The 15455-nt window shown below is 44.8% G+C and overlaps 1 protein-coding gene across 3 annotated transcripts in view; it reads right to left on the reverse strand.

The window, feature by feature from the left end:
* Positions 1 to 15455, reverse strand: part of ZC3H13 (zinc finger CCCH-type containing 13) — a 62772-nt gene that overhangs the window by 16555 nt on the left and 30762 nt on the right. For all 3 annotated transcript variants that reach the window (XM_083168972.1, XM_083168971.1, XM_083168970.1), the window contains 5 exons: positions 11945 to 12121; positions 11312 to 11616; positions 10708 to 11187; positions 10353 to 10523; positions 2772 to 3315 (listed from right to left, as the gene is read on the reverse strand). In XM_083168972.1, coding sequence (XP_083025098.1) covers positions 2772 to 3315; positions 10353 to 10523; positions 10708 to 11187; positions 11312 to 11616; positions 11945 to 12121 — 1677 coding nt within the window. The remainder of the gene's footprint in view (positions 1 to 2771; positions 3316 to 10352; positions 10524 to 10707; positions 11188 to 11311; positions 11617 to 11944; positions 12122 to 15455) is intronic.

Genomic DNA, 15455 nt, shown 5'->3' on the forward strand with positions numbered 1-15455 from the left:
TGAGCTGCATAAAAAGTTAAAAAAAATAATGATAATGAACTGAATTATATATATATATATATATATGTGTGTATATATATATATATGTGTATATATATATATATATATATATATATATATATATATATATATATATACATATATATATATGTATGTATATATATATATATATATATATATATATATATATATATATATATATACATACATACATATATACATACATACATACATACATATATATATATACATACATATATATATATATACATACATATATATATACATACATATATATATATACATACATACATATATATATATATATATATATACACACATACATACATACATACATACATACACACACACACACACACACATATATAAAGATATTCCCGACATATGACGTATATATACGTCATGGTCGGGAGGTACTTCCCGACCGAAGACGTATATATACGTCATGGTTTTAAACTGTCACCGCGTCTATAGACGCGGTGACAGTTTGGAGATGTCTGCTGTCCCTGACAGCAGACATCCCCCCTCGCGGCGATCGCTGCGATTGGCTGTTCAAATGTGAACAGCCAATTGCAGCGTTTTCTGTGTTACCGGCGGCTAAGCCGCTCGGTAACACAGTGATCGGTGGTGATCGGTGCTGTTAAGTACAGCACCGATCACCACCGATCGCCAGCCCCCCCCCCCCTCCCACCCGGCAGCCCCCCTCCCTCCCACCCACCCGGCTGCCGCAGCGCCAGCACCCCTTCCACCCCCCCGCCAGCCGCAGCGCCAGCCCCCCTCCCAAAGCTGGTGACCAAAATGGGGTCACTTGTGGGGGGGTTCCACTGTATTGGTGCTTCGGGGGTCTTGCTAATGCGACATAGCACCCACCATTCATTCCACCACCAAATATCACTCCTTCCCTTCTGAGTCCTGCCATGCACCCAACTGGTATTTTTTGGTCACATGTGAGGCATTGCCGTACTCGGGAGAAATTGGGGCACAGATTTTGGGGTGCTTTGTCTCCTTCATTCCTTCTGAAAATGAAAAATTTTAAACCAGAACTGCATTTTTCTGTAAAAAATTAAATTTTTTTACACAAAAATGCAGATCTGGCTCAAAATTTTTCATTTTCACAAGGAATGAAGGAGACAAAGCACCCCAAAATCTGTGCCCCAATTTCTCCCGAGTACGGCAATGCCTCACATGTGACCAAAAAATACCAGTTGGGTGCATGGCAGGACTCAGAAGGGAAGGAGTGATATTTGGATTTTGCAGCACAGATTCTGGTTGAATGACCCCCGAAACACCCATACAGTGGAACCCCCCCACAAGTGACCCCATTTTGCAAACTACACCCTTCAGGGAATTCATCAAGGGGTATAGTGTACATTTCAAACCCCCAGGGGTTTCACCAATTTTGATACAACTGGGCTGTGAAAATGAAAAATTAATTTTTTTCATTTTCACTGCCCAGTTGTACCACAATTGGTGAAACCCCTGGGGGTTTGAAATGTACACTATACCCCTAGATGAATTCCCTGAAGGGTGTAGTTTGCAAAATGGGGTCACTTGTGGGGGGGTTCCTAACTTTTAGCATCTTATGGTGCCTAGAAACCTACATGGTGCCTAAAAAATAATCTCATAAAAAGGAGGCTCCAAAATCAAGTAGGTGCTCCTTCTATTATGAAGCCTGTGGTTTGGTCACCGTGCACACTAGGGCCACATATAGGATATTTATGAAAACCAAAGAATTGGGGGAATCAATTTTTAGTCACATTTCTCTAGTAAAATCTGCTGTAAAAATGAAATTTTGAAATTTCACCTACACTTTGTTTTAATTCCTGTGAAACACCTAAAGGGTTAACAAACTTCCAAAATGCTGTTTTGAATACTGTGAGGGGTGCAGTTTTTGAAATGGCATCATTTATGGGGGTGTTTCACATACAAGTCCCTCAAAGTCACATCAGAACTGAACTGGTCCCTAAAAAAATCAGTGTTTGAAATTTTCTTGAAAATTTGAGAATTTGCTATTCATATTTTAAGCCTCCTAGTGTCCAAAAAAATGAAAATGAGGTTGAAATAATGATGGCAACATAAAGTATACATATGGTCTATGTTAGTTATTAACTATTTTGAGTGGTAAGATTATTTGTCTCACAAGCAGAAAATTTAACATTTTGCAAATCGCAAAATTTTCCATTTTTTTACGACATTTTGGTATTTTTCACAAAAAACCACAGACTGTATCGACCAAAATTTACCACTAACTTGAAGTACAATGTGTCATGAGAAAACAATCTCAAAATCACTGGGATAAGTAAAAGCAAAAAAAAAGTTATACCCACTTAATGATACATGTCAGATTTGAAAAAAAGGGCTCTGTCAGGAACGCAAAAACTGGCTCTGTCAGGAAGGGGTTAATACTGTTATCTGCAGGGTATGCGAATAAGGCTTTGTTCTTAGTGCCTCCCCCTGATGAGGCGAGAGTTCTCTTCCCAAGTGGAACCATCACAGTGGCTGCAGGTGGTGCCCAGAGACCCCACACAACAAGTGTACAACTTCAATATCACTTAACAGTAAACCAGCAAATATATAAAATGTTGGCAAGAACATACCATGTAATTTATGTAAAAATGCCACCTGCCCTCAAGTATTAATTATATTTGTATAGTTACTGTGGGGGGGGGGGGGGGGGAACTAATAATTATATTTACAATTGGTAATTCTAACATACAATTAAATTTTTTAAGTCAAAACATAATACTCACTTAGCTTTTCTATCATCCTGTAGTTCTTTTGGATTTATTTCTTCCCGTACATCCGCTCTTTTTTCTCTGCGCTCTTCTCTTCCTTTGTCTTTTTCCTCCCAGTCTCTTGGACGCTCACGCTCCCTACCTCGTTCACGTTCTCGCTCTCTTTCACGCTCCCTTTCACGATCTCGTTCCCTTTCACGTTCTCTTTCGCGTTCACGCTCTTCTCTTTCCCTCTCCCTTTCCCGCTCTCGTTCTCTCTCTTTCTCCCTCTCTTTCTCTCTCTCCTTTTCTCTCTCCTTTTCTCTCTCCTTTTCTCTCTCCTTTTCTCTCTCCTTTTCTCTCTCCTTTTCTCTCTCCCGTTCACGAGCTCGTTCAGATTCACGCTCTTTTTCCCTCTCCCTCTGTTCCCTTTCACGCTCTCTCTCCCGTTCTCGCTCACGCTCCCTGACTCGGTCATCTCTCCTATCATCTGATCTATCCACTCTGCGCTCATCTCTCCTTTCTTCTCGTTCATCATCATTTCTTCCCCGATGTGGTGCAGGAGATGTTGGTCTCTGATCTGTCAAAGTAAAGTAATGAAATAAATACACTTTTGCTGATTGCAATCAGAGAAATGTGTGAAAACATGCAAGTAATGCAAATGAAAATCGTGGTATGAACTCCTAATTGAAAGTAAAAACCAGGAAGTTAATTCATTCATAATCACACATCTGCAAATATTCCTTGTCCTTAAGGCACAAGTGTAGAAAGGACAGAATGATCAGAATTGTTATTAAGTCTGGAAACCAAAATCCCAACGCAAAGTTCTACAGCAGAAAAAGGAAATATTTTATAGTGGGTCTGAGTAGTGAACCATAAACGCGTCCCTTCTACACATCACTATGGAATGCATATCCAGTATCAAACTGATGCTAGGTACACACTAGATGAATCCCGCAGACGCCGATTACTAAATTGATTGCAAACACTGGCCAATATTGTTCACAATATCGGTCAGTGACCTCACCCACCCCCCCCCCCCCCCCCCCCCCCCCCCCCCATATACATGCCTCCGCTGACAATATTGTCAGATTAAGCTGCATGCACAGATGACCAGAGGGTCGATAACCTGCGGCCACGCACATCATTAATGGACTGTACACACTGGACGATATTGTTCATATCAGTAATGAACTATCGCCCATGTTGGGGCATGCAATTGAAATGTAAACAAGCAACGCAATATGTGCAAGGTCGAATGATAACATTAATATCATTTATCAATTAAGATTCCACAAAGATGACAACATTTTTATCTATTGTTCCGATCCATAATTATATTAAAAAAGAAACAAAAACAAAACCCCATTTCCTTTTATTTAGTGTCAAGAACATTCATGCAACAGAAGCCAGAACAGGCTGGATTTAATGATAAAAGTAATTGATTAAATAATTTAAGACATTTGAACCGAATTATCTAAATCACAGGTCTCCAAACCTGTGGCCCTCCAAATGTTGTGGAACTAAATGTCCCAGCATGCCCTGACAGTTTAGGCATGCTCTTATAGGAAAAAATGTGGCAATGCATGTTGGAACATGTAGTTTCACAACATCTGGCGGGGCCACAGGTTGAACATCCATGATTTAAATCCTACCAATTTCATAATTCTCAAAGTATTGGCATGTTCGATAGTAAAGGTGGAAATACACTACTGCAATGTATGGCCATCCGACTCCCCCGAGCCAACCGGGACCTTCTTGACGGCAGGATCGCATGTAGTCCTGTCACATGTGATGTATGCCATGCGACCTCTTTCCCCGCCGCCGGATCAGAGGTCAGATGAGCAGTAGGTCGACCTGCAACTCAGGTACGATGTGCATGGGCTGTGCATCGGACCCTAAGGGATGTCAAGCACATCAGATTTGGGCGATCAGCCCAATCCGTCGAGATCGGGTGAAATCGGCCCAAATCAGACTAGTGTATGGGCACCTTAAGTGTAAGTGGGGATAATTTACAACTGCAATGCTTGAGAAAGACTTTATACCTTAATTCATAAGCAATACACTATTTGTAATCTATACTTATCCCAGTAGACACACATGGCTGGCAGCTGGATCTGTAGGTGACCAGCAGCTATAGAGAAAAAAAGGGTGTTGTGCACCCTTTAATGTAACCGTTTCATTTATTTTAATACATGGCCATCCCAAAATGCCTCACTACTAGGAAAAAATAGAAATTTAATACCTACTGGTAATTCCTTTTCACGTAGTCCTTATGGGATACTGGGAATCGTCTAAAGACATTGGGTATTGGGTATCCACAGGAGACAGGCACATCTATAACTTCGAACTGGGTGTACTGGCTCCTCCCCTCGGATTACCCACCCACGAACCAGTTAAGGTAAAACTGTGCCCGAAGGAGGATGAACATAGGAGAGGAATGACATATGTCACTTATGTAATACATATGTGTGAAATTAGTGGGGAGTTTTTACCAGCACACCCGCATTCAACCAAAATAACAAACTGAACTGAACAGTGAGGGCACCAAAACAAGGTGGACTTTTGAAGCAACAGATGAGTATCTGCAACGAGACCCCGCACTGGGCGGGCGCCCAGTATCCCATAAGGACTACGTGAAAAGGAATTACCGGTAGGTATTAAATTCCTATTTTCACTAACGTCCTATGGGATACCGGGAATCGTCTGAAGACATTGGGGATGTCCCAAAGCTTCCAGAAGGTGTGGGTACGTGCGGAGACCACTGCAGTATCCCCTGCCCAAACTGGGTATCCAGTTTAGCCAGGGTGTCAAATTTGTAAAATTTTACAAAAGTATGCTGCCCCGACCAGGTAGCAGCTCTACAGAGCTGTATGGCAGAAACACCCCGAGCAGCCGCCCAGGATGCGCCCACAGACTTAGTGAAATGCAGAGATCACCTTAGGCAGGAAATGCGGGTTTGTTCTCAATTTCGCTCTGTACTCATGAAAAATCAAGTAACTCAGAGTCTCTACGAGTTGAGGCCAATGCCAAAAACACCACCGTTTTCCGTTTTAATTCCACCGTTGATAAAGGTTCAAACCAGGAGGATTGCAGGAAAGTCAGGACCACATCCAGACTACACAGCGGTGTAGGCGGGACAAAAGGTGGCTTAATATGAAGTACTCCTTGGAGAAAGTTCTGCACTTCTGGTAAACTAGCAAATTTCTTCTGGAAGAAGATTGATAAGGCCGAAATCTGGACCTTTAGAGATCCTAAACGTAGGCCCAAATCTAAACCTGCCTGCAGAAAACTCAGGACTCTCCTCAGATTAAATTCTGCTGGTGGAAAACTTTTCTCCTCCAACCTACATATTTCCTCCAAATATGATGGTAGTAAGCCGCAGTCACCGGTTTCCTGGCCAGAGTCATCATAGATATGATAGACATGTGAAGGCCCTTTTGAGCTAGGATCTGCCGCTCAACCTCCAGGCCGTTAAACAAAGCCGCCCTAAGTGCTGGTAGACGCAGGGACCTTGACTGAGCAGATCACTTCTGAGAAGGAGACGCCAAGGCTCCTCTACCAACAGGCTCTAAACATCTGCGAACCACGCCCTTCTTGGCCAATCTGGTGCTACTAGAATGTCCTCCACTCCCTGACTTCGTATTATTTTGAGTACCCTAGTCAGCAGTGGAAGAGGTGGGAACAGGTAAACCAGGGTAATCAGGGCATCTATGGCCACTGCCTGGGGATCCCTGGTTCTTGAGCAGTATCTGGCGACTTTGTAATTGAACTTGGACACCATCAGGTCTATTTGTGGACGACCCCATCGCTCCACAATAGACGCAAATACTTGGGGATTTAGGCTCCACTCCCCGGGGTGGAGGGCGTGGCGACTGAGAAAGTCTGCCTCCCAGTTGTCCACCCCGGGATAAAGATGGCTGAGAGCGCCATCACATGCATCTCTGCCCAAGACAGGATCTTGGAAGCGTTCCTTATGCATGACCTGCTCTCCGTGCCACCCTGGCGGTTGACATATGCCATTGTCGTTGCATTGTCAGACTGCACCTGGACCGCTTGGCCTTGAAGGAGCAATTGAGCCTGCAGGGTCGCATAGTACACGGCTCTCAACTCCAGGACATTGATGTGCAGCTTTGACTCCCACAATGTCCATCGGCCCTGATGAGTCACCGCTCCCCATCCTAACAGACTTGCGTCCGTTGTTAGGAGGATCCAATCCTGAATCTCCTTCCTGCCAGCAGGTTTGGAGCATGGGTCCACCACAGGAGTGATTATCGGGTCTGATGTGACAGGGATATGTTCTTGTGCATCAGAAGATGTGACCCCGACCACTTGGACAGAAAATCCAGTTGGAATACTCTGGTGTGGTACCGACCAAACTGGATCGCCTCGAAGGTAGCCACCATTTTTCCCAGCAGCTGGATACACTGGTGTACTGATACCTGAGGCTTGGCCAGAATCTCAGAGACAAGAGACCGAATGACCCACATCTTCTCCTGAGGAAGAAAAATCTTTTTCTCCTCGGTGTCCAGGATCATTCCCAGGAAGAGAAGGCGACGTGTAGGCATCAGAGAGGACATGGGGAGGTTGAGAATCAACCCATGGTCCGACAAAACCTGTCTGGTCTTGACAATATCCTGTAGCAGGATCTGTTCTGACCTTGCCTTGATAAGAAAGTCGTCTAGGTAGGGAATGATGTTGATTCCCATCCTCCTCAGCAGAGTCATAATTTCTGCCATCACCTTCATAAATATACAAGGAGCAGACGACAGCGAATGGCAGCGCTCTGAACTGGTAATGCTCCTCTATTAGAGCAAATCGCAGGAATGCTTGATGAGGGCCCCAAATAGGTATGTGGAGATAGGCGTCCTTCACATCCAATGATGCTAGGAACTCTCTCTCCTCTAGGCTTGCTATGACCGCCCTCAGAGATTCCATTCTGAACTTGTACACCCTTAAAAAGGGGTTCAGCGTTTTTACATTTAGAATGGGCCGTACCGAGCCATCCAGCTTCGCTACTACGAACAGCTTGGAGTAGTATCCTTTTCCCTGTTCCTCCACCGGGACTGGTATGATTACCAGTGATTTCACCAGCCTTTGTATTGCTTGGTGTAAGATTACCTGATCTTCTGCAGCTGCTGGTAAGCCTGACCGGAAGAACCTGTGAGGGGGAGGTCCTGCAAATTCCAGCCTGTAGCCGTTGGAAATAAGATCCCTCACCCAAGAATCCAGGTGAGAGGCAACCTATACGTGGCTGAAATACGCCAGCCGATTCCCCACCTTGCATGAGACTCATGGAGTGGCCCCCGAGTCATGCCCAGGGCTTGGAGGTGGATGCACTAGGAGCACGGTCCTGTGACCCTGGGCCTGTGGCATTTTTGAATTTGCCACGGCCACCTCTGGCAGAAGAGGAAGGTCCTCTTGCCCACTGCTTGGGCCTGGAAGGCCAAAAGGACTGAAATGACTGAGAAGATTGTCCTGAGAAAGGCTGTCTGGTCTGCGTGGTAGTAGTCAGCAGAAAAGTGGACTTTCCTGCCGTAGCTTTGGAAATGAGGTCATCTAACTCACTGCCAAAAAGCTTTTCCCCTGTAAAGGGAAGGTTTTCAACACCGCTTGGAGTCAGCGTCTGCAACCCACTGGCGCAAACAGAGGGCCCTACGACTTGAGATCGCCATGACAGAGGTGCGGGCATTGATAGTGCCCAGCTCCTTCTGGGCATCACACATGACTTTAGCAGTGTCTTATATGGCGCAGTTTTTCAGCAACCTGCGCTACTGACATGTCCGCCAACAAACCTTCTAGTATTTGAGTGGCCCATGTATGGATAGACTTAGCCATCCAACAGCTGGCGAGGAATGACCTCTGTGAAGCACCACTTGCCATATATATGGCTTTAAGGGTGGTATCCAGCTTTTTGTCAGCATTATCCTTTAGCATGGCAGACCCTGGAACAGAGAGTACCACCTTTTTAGACAACCTGGACACCGAAGCGTCCACAACTGGAGGCTCCTCCCACTTCTTCCTACTGACTGGGTCAAACAGAAAGGCTGATTTGAACCTTTTGGACAAATTGGAAACATTTTTCAGGTTGTTTCCAAGCCTCCTTAAATGTGCCTTCTAAGTCAGCTTGCTCAGAAAAAACAATATATCCTGTATTTCAGCAAGGGGTATATCCAAAACTTCTCTTATAGCCATAATGAGGCGCTCCGGGCCATGCAGAGATGATTGAGAGTCCTGTAACAGAACATCATCATTATAATCATCTCCTGCCTGAGAATTCACATCAGAATCCGGCAACTATCACTGAATGTGTGTAGCTTTAACAAGCCTGTGGGGGAGCGCTCAGAATACACTGAGAAGACCAGCCCACCTTGTAACCTTAACCCCCTGTTTTTAGGAGTTGGTTCAGTACATACACAATAAATGTCAGTACAATGACTGCACAGTGTGACATAATGAGCGATTAGCGCTAAATAACACTTGCTTCTCTGCTGCAGACTCCCTCTTCACCACCTCACCGCTGATGAGTGTCTGGAGACAATAATGGCACCGCAGGGAGAGCAGGAAGCAGTGTTGGGACCCACAAAGTCTCTGGTCCCGCTCCGGGTAAGCCCTGTCCCTTGCAATGGCGCTGGCTGTCAGTATCGCCCGCCTGAAAAGCACTTTATGTGGGAACTTCCCTGGTGGCCCAGGGACTGTCACCTAGCATCTAGTCTGTGACAGGGGGTCTGCGCAGCCCCTGTGCATGGACGTCGCGTCTGCCGCCGCCATCTTGCCGCACAAATGAACTGGGGAACCCCACTGTGGGGACCCCGGTTTTTACTCACCACTGACGTCTTCGGACTGAGTCAGGAGTGTGCATCATGCTGGGGGTGTGTAATGCTGCAGCGCAATGCCAGTGATGACAACAACCCACTCAGGACAGTGGTCCTGCAGCAGGGACAGCTCGGTACCTTAAGAGGCCTGCAACTTAACTTTTCGCCTGACTTCCCTCGAAGCAGGAATGCTGTGAAGACCAACACAGCAAACCCAAAATAATAAAAGAAAATAAACTGAAGACGACAAACTCTCTGGAGCTCCAGTAGTGTGCATTCCTCTCCTGAGGGCACATTTTTCTAAACTGGTTCGTGGGTGGGGAATCAGAGGGGAGGAGCCAGTACACCCAGTTCAAAGTTATAGATGTGCCTGTCTCCTGCGGATACCCTCTATTACCCCAATGTCTTTAGATGATTCCCAATATCCCATAGGACTTTAGTGAAACATCTATCATCAGATGGCAAATAAGTACATAAAACTGATTATTTCTACAGTATGCTTATAATAAGATAAGTGTAACTAGATGACCGGTTCAGCTGTTGTCCCGACTGCCTGGTAGAATTATAATGTATGCGAGCAGGATTCACTGTTAAGTGGATATCCAACTTGCCGCGGCAAATTGCTGCAGCACATGGAATCCCCCACTAGCCTATTCATTCAGATAAATCCACTTATCAAGGATTGACATAAAAATCATTAATTTAAAAGGATATTACGTCCAATGACATTAAAACAGGAAATTCCCATACCAAAAAGCCAGGAACATTATTTGAAACTAAAAATAATATCATGGTACTTTACCTCTCTCCCGACGTTCTCGATCACTGTGTCTATGATCAAATGAAGAATCTCTTCCCTGTTCCCGGTTATCATATCGTTCTCTGTCTGTATAACTGCTTCTTGAATCCCAGTTGTCATGGAAGCTACTGCTACTATGACTATCCACCTGAGAACTTCTCGCCCCCCGACCAACTAATAAAAACAGATGAGAAAAGTTATAACCCATAATCAGACAGGTACAAATAAATCAACATCATCATACTTTGAGGAGAGTTGACGGTGTGCAAATAAATGTCTGCCTACTTCAAAATCAATGTGTCACGGTTGTCTGAATATATGCAGTTACCATAAGCTAGTGAATAATGCATGAAAGTACCTTTTTCTGGAGGCTCTGGAGCACGTCCTCTAGCCCGGCCATTGCGATCATTCCGAACGTCACTTCTGGATTCACTGCGATTGTCACTTCTAGAGTCATTTCTTGTCTCAGTTCGTGAGGTCTCATCTCTTCCATGACTTCGACTGTAGCTACGGTCCTCATATTGATCATCCTTTCGGTGGGATTCACGGTTGTCCCTTTCTCTGTGATCAAGATTGTCACGAGCTGAGCGTGAATCTTTTTGCTCACGGTTTTCTTTACCATCTCTGTAGTCTCTAGTGGTGTCTCTAGTGGTGTCTCTAGTCTCCCGACCTTCCCTAACATCCCTAGGTTCTCTCCTGTCACGATTATCTCTTACATCTCTGCGATCACGTCCTTCGCGGGTCTCTCTATCATCTCTGTGGTCTCTAGTTCCACTTGGTTCCCGATCATGATCTCTATCATCGCGTTCCCTTTCTTTGTCCTTTCGGCCTCTGCTATCTGAAAGACAAAACCTTGGGTTTTAAGCAGCCACTGTTGAGGGGCAGGTCAAACATTTGTGGCAACCTCTGTAAAGATATCAAACACAAAACTCTTTCAGGTACAGCTTGAATGGTGCACGTACCATTCCTCCTGTCATGCCGTCTATCCTGTGAAGCAGATGTTCTCTCCCTCTCGTGCCTCCCCTTTTCTCTTACTGGGGATCGATGCTTGGATGGGCTCCTTCTCCTATGAGGAGAGGAAGTATGTGTAGCATACGGAGAGGAGGACCTCCTGGCAGTCGGCGATGAAGCTCTCTGATAGTGAGGGGATGGTGATCTTCGGCGACGAGGAGAAGGAGAGTGTCTATGCCCAGATGATCCAGACTGTGAAGATGGGGAGTGATGTCTAGATGACACGGGAGAATGATGATGTGCAGGAGAAATAGACCTGAAAAAAAAGTGAACTTTTAAAAAGGACAATTTCTCATTTCTTTTGTGTCTTTTAAATCCCAGTTTATACGCCTTTATATTTTAAGAGGATACTTCTGTAACTCAAAGCTATATAAGATTTCTTCCAGGGATCACAGAGGAAATACATAGAGCCATGTTAACATCTCATATAGTAAGTTGCTGAAGCCATTGAATGTGTTTTTATTTATTTGTGGAGGGGGGGTATTTGGTTATTCTCCTCAAGCGCCCAGCCTCCTAGGAGTGAATCGCAACCCATTGTCTGTGACCCTCTACTACTGAATTGTAAAATGTGAAGCTTACTGTACCTTCGGGAAGGAGAGATTGAACGTTTGTGAGTCGATGATTTCACAAGTACTGGTGAAGATGGTGGCCTTCTCCGAGATGCTGGAGGAGAATAATCTCTTGAATGGGAAGAGTTACTGCGAGAGCGTTCATTTGGACTTAGAGATCTCTTTTGTCTATGGGAGCCCTCAGATGGATCCCTATTTACAAAATGATATAAATCAGAAAAAGAAGATTTAGGTTCTTACCTGGTTAAACAATTAACTTCAATTCCACAGAGGGTACAGGGGTACACTTGGTATAGGTGAGTAGTAACTGGGAAAAAACAATAGCTACTAACCCAAGGCCAGCCAGTTTATGTAGCAAGCCCATGGTGAGAAGTGGGAGGAAGACAAGCACATATGCAGAAACACACACATAGGAAAGGTGCTTAGAGAAATGGTACATAGGGATTAACCACCACAAGCCAGGTATCTGAAAGTGGGCAGTTACACCAGAACGGCCATGATTATATCTGCAAAATAGGCCTGGGGCATAGTCAAGCAGTGCCACCTGGAAAAAGTCTGTTTGGAAGCCGTCCAGTGCCACAGCGTGAACAGAGAATCATATTTCCGGAGATCGCTGATTTGGTCTACATAAACGTAGAAAGCCTTCAGCAGATCCAGAGGATTCCTCTGTGTAAGAGTCCGCAATGCTGAAAGCCAGAACCACAATTTCCTGACTAATGTGGAACTGACACAAGGTAGGTAACCCAAGTATGTCCGCAGAACAGAACGACCCGAATGGAAGATTACAAAGGGGAAACAAGATAAAGAGCTCACGCCGGGCCCTCACCGGGCCGATGCAATTGCAAGTAAAACGTTTTCCATGTAAGACAATGAATGTTCACAACATCCTAAGGCTCAAAAAGTAGCAGACTGTAGTGCCCAAAGAGACAAGCAAAGCATCCATGAAGCCATGGGGTAGCAAATGGCGGCTGTATGTGGAGAAATGTCTGTCTGCTGATAGAGGACACTGGGTGGAAACCAGAAACTTCAGGAGTCTAAGGCCCAAATCCAGACATGCCTACAGAGAGGAAAGAAACCAAGAGAGGTGGAAAAATTTCGTTCTGAAAACACCTGGCTGCACATTGTACCAAATAGGTCCACCAGAGGCAGTGATGAATTTTAGCTGAAGATGAATCATATGACTGGATCCCTGGTGCAGGAACAGTATATCTCCGTAGCTGCTGATTGTGCCAGGACAAAATTATGTATGTCCAGGAACTGGAAGACTCACCGGACAGCATGTTTTGGACTCTAAGAAAGTTTGCCCCCCAATTAAAAACCGGCAACAGAACCTCAATGGAGGATGAGACTTGCCGCACTCATGGCTCCGCAACTGCTGCCCTGATGGTTTATGTAGACAGTCATTGTGCTATTTGACAGCACCTAGACCTTTCATCCCTGGAGGAAAAAGGCAAAGATCCCTGTATACCGCTCTGAGCTCAAGGATACTGATAGGTAAGCTCACTCTCTCGAGCTGCCAACTATCCCTGGAATGTCTGCTGAAAAGAGACCACACCCAACCCTAAAAGGTTTTCACCGGTTTTGAGCAGGTATCAACCTAGATCTAAAAAGGTATACAGAAAACAATAGTGTGATCACCAATCCGTGCGCACAGCAGCCTATTAAGTTTAGTACTGAAAGAAGGTTTTTCTTAACCCTTCACCCATGAATATAGACAAAATTGAGTACACATCTTGCACAGGCGCTTGCAGTTAAAATCTTATTTGCCCCGGGACCAAATACACATGCATATAGAACTTCCCTATCAGTTCCAACTACTCTGGTAATATTAGGAGTTAAACCATTCGGGATTAACTAATTTTTCCATTTATATCATCTCATCTATGCACTTTATTTGTGATTCTATGTCAAAATGAATTTTAACCATTAAAACTGTACTTCACTATGTACATTTTTTCTCACTTTTCTCCATATTTTCGTCCATAAAACTTTGGAGGAGAAAGGAGGCAATAAGATTTGAACTGCAAGCGCCTGGATCCAAAAGGTGTTGTACTTGTCAAAATGAGAGTGGTGTAGCCACCAAAAGAGGCAGTGATAAACCGACCACAATAGGACTATCGTCTGTATCCTGAGGTGCAGATACTTGTTCCACTATATCAAACCTAGAGACCTAGGAACCCATTGTCCACATGCAGTGTGGATGGACACTGACAGAGGAGCGAGAAACTTCTGTACTGTATTGCCTGCATCTTTTCTGTCTTAAAGAAAATCCAAATTGCAACATCTGCTGAGAAGGCATCAAAGTAGATCTGCTCCAATTTATTACCAATGTGACTGTAGCAGAACCACCATCTGACAAATTAAATCTGTCAGGATGTCCGTAAACTGGGCCAAGAGGAAGGAGGGTGTTTAGATAAGCCAGAATTCTTACTTCCTTTGACGAAGGTGCGCATCCATGACCTTCATGAACACCCGAGGGGCCATAGACCGACCGAATTGTAAAGCCCGAAATTGGTAGTGATTGTTGCACATCCAAGCGCTGAGGGGGATGTGTAAATTGGCATCCTGGATGGCTCATGATGCAATAAAAAAAAATCACTCATTTCTACAGAATCTGGGATCTGTAGATACTGGTTTGCGTATCGGCCAAAATGTCTGGTCTCTTGGCAGGAAAGATGTTGACATAGAAACCAGTAACTCTATAAAAAGGTGCACTGGAACAATGATCTAGGTGGTTAGAAGGAAGAAAATGGTCTCCCAGAGAGATGCTGCTTTGCCCGGATCTGCTGGAAAGTCTGTGGAGAAGAACCATAACAGAGGACATTTTTGAAAAGTCAATGAGAAAAGTAGCAGAAATAAGCTAAAGCATTATTATGGCCGTTGAGAGTAAGGTATATGGAAAGACATGAGCCCAAGCTTTTCTCCTTGAATCAGTGAGACAGGCAATGAAGTTAAAATGGTTGCCCAGCATCTCAGTTGAGTTAGAGAGGGGAGACTGCCTTAAATTGGCTGTCTGCAAGAAGTGAGCATGCCTAAAGCTGGGGGAGGGGCTAAAAGGAGGAGCATGCCTCCCCTTCAGGGTGTGGACCCCAAGAACCTGGCCTTCAACTCTATCAGCAGTCCCATTCCAATATGCCCTGAGGGTCTAATGTGCAGAATGGGGTAACCCGGTTCGGACACATACCAGCATCGCTGGTGATCTCCATGCTTACTTGTCCCCTGCGAGCTGCAGATGGCTCCAGGAGTGTGCATTACTGGAAGCGCTGGTGGCCCTGGTCACAGACCCTGTCTCTGGTGCTGCCTCCACCAGCACATGCTTCATTGGAGCAGCAGTAATGGTGTCCTATAGAATGCATTTTACTACCGCTCATTACAATGAAGATGGGGACATGAATCAAATAAAAAGCCTGGGGGAATCACTTAAAAGCAGCCCACCCACAAAAGGTTAAATATTTTACACTGCAAAATATTTTTCTGTTTCCCCTGAGGAACATAGAAACGCCTAAAGTGCACCCACCATTCCACC

The sequence above is a fragment of the Crinia signifera genome, chromosome 2, assembly GCF_055691185.1.
Source record: "Crinia signifera chromosome 2, ASM5569118v1, whole genome shotgun sequence".
Classification (NCBI taxonomy): Eukaryota; Metazoa; Chordata; class Amphibia; order Anura; family Myobatrachidae; genus Crinia; species Crinia signifera.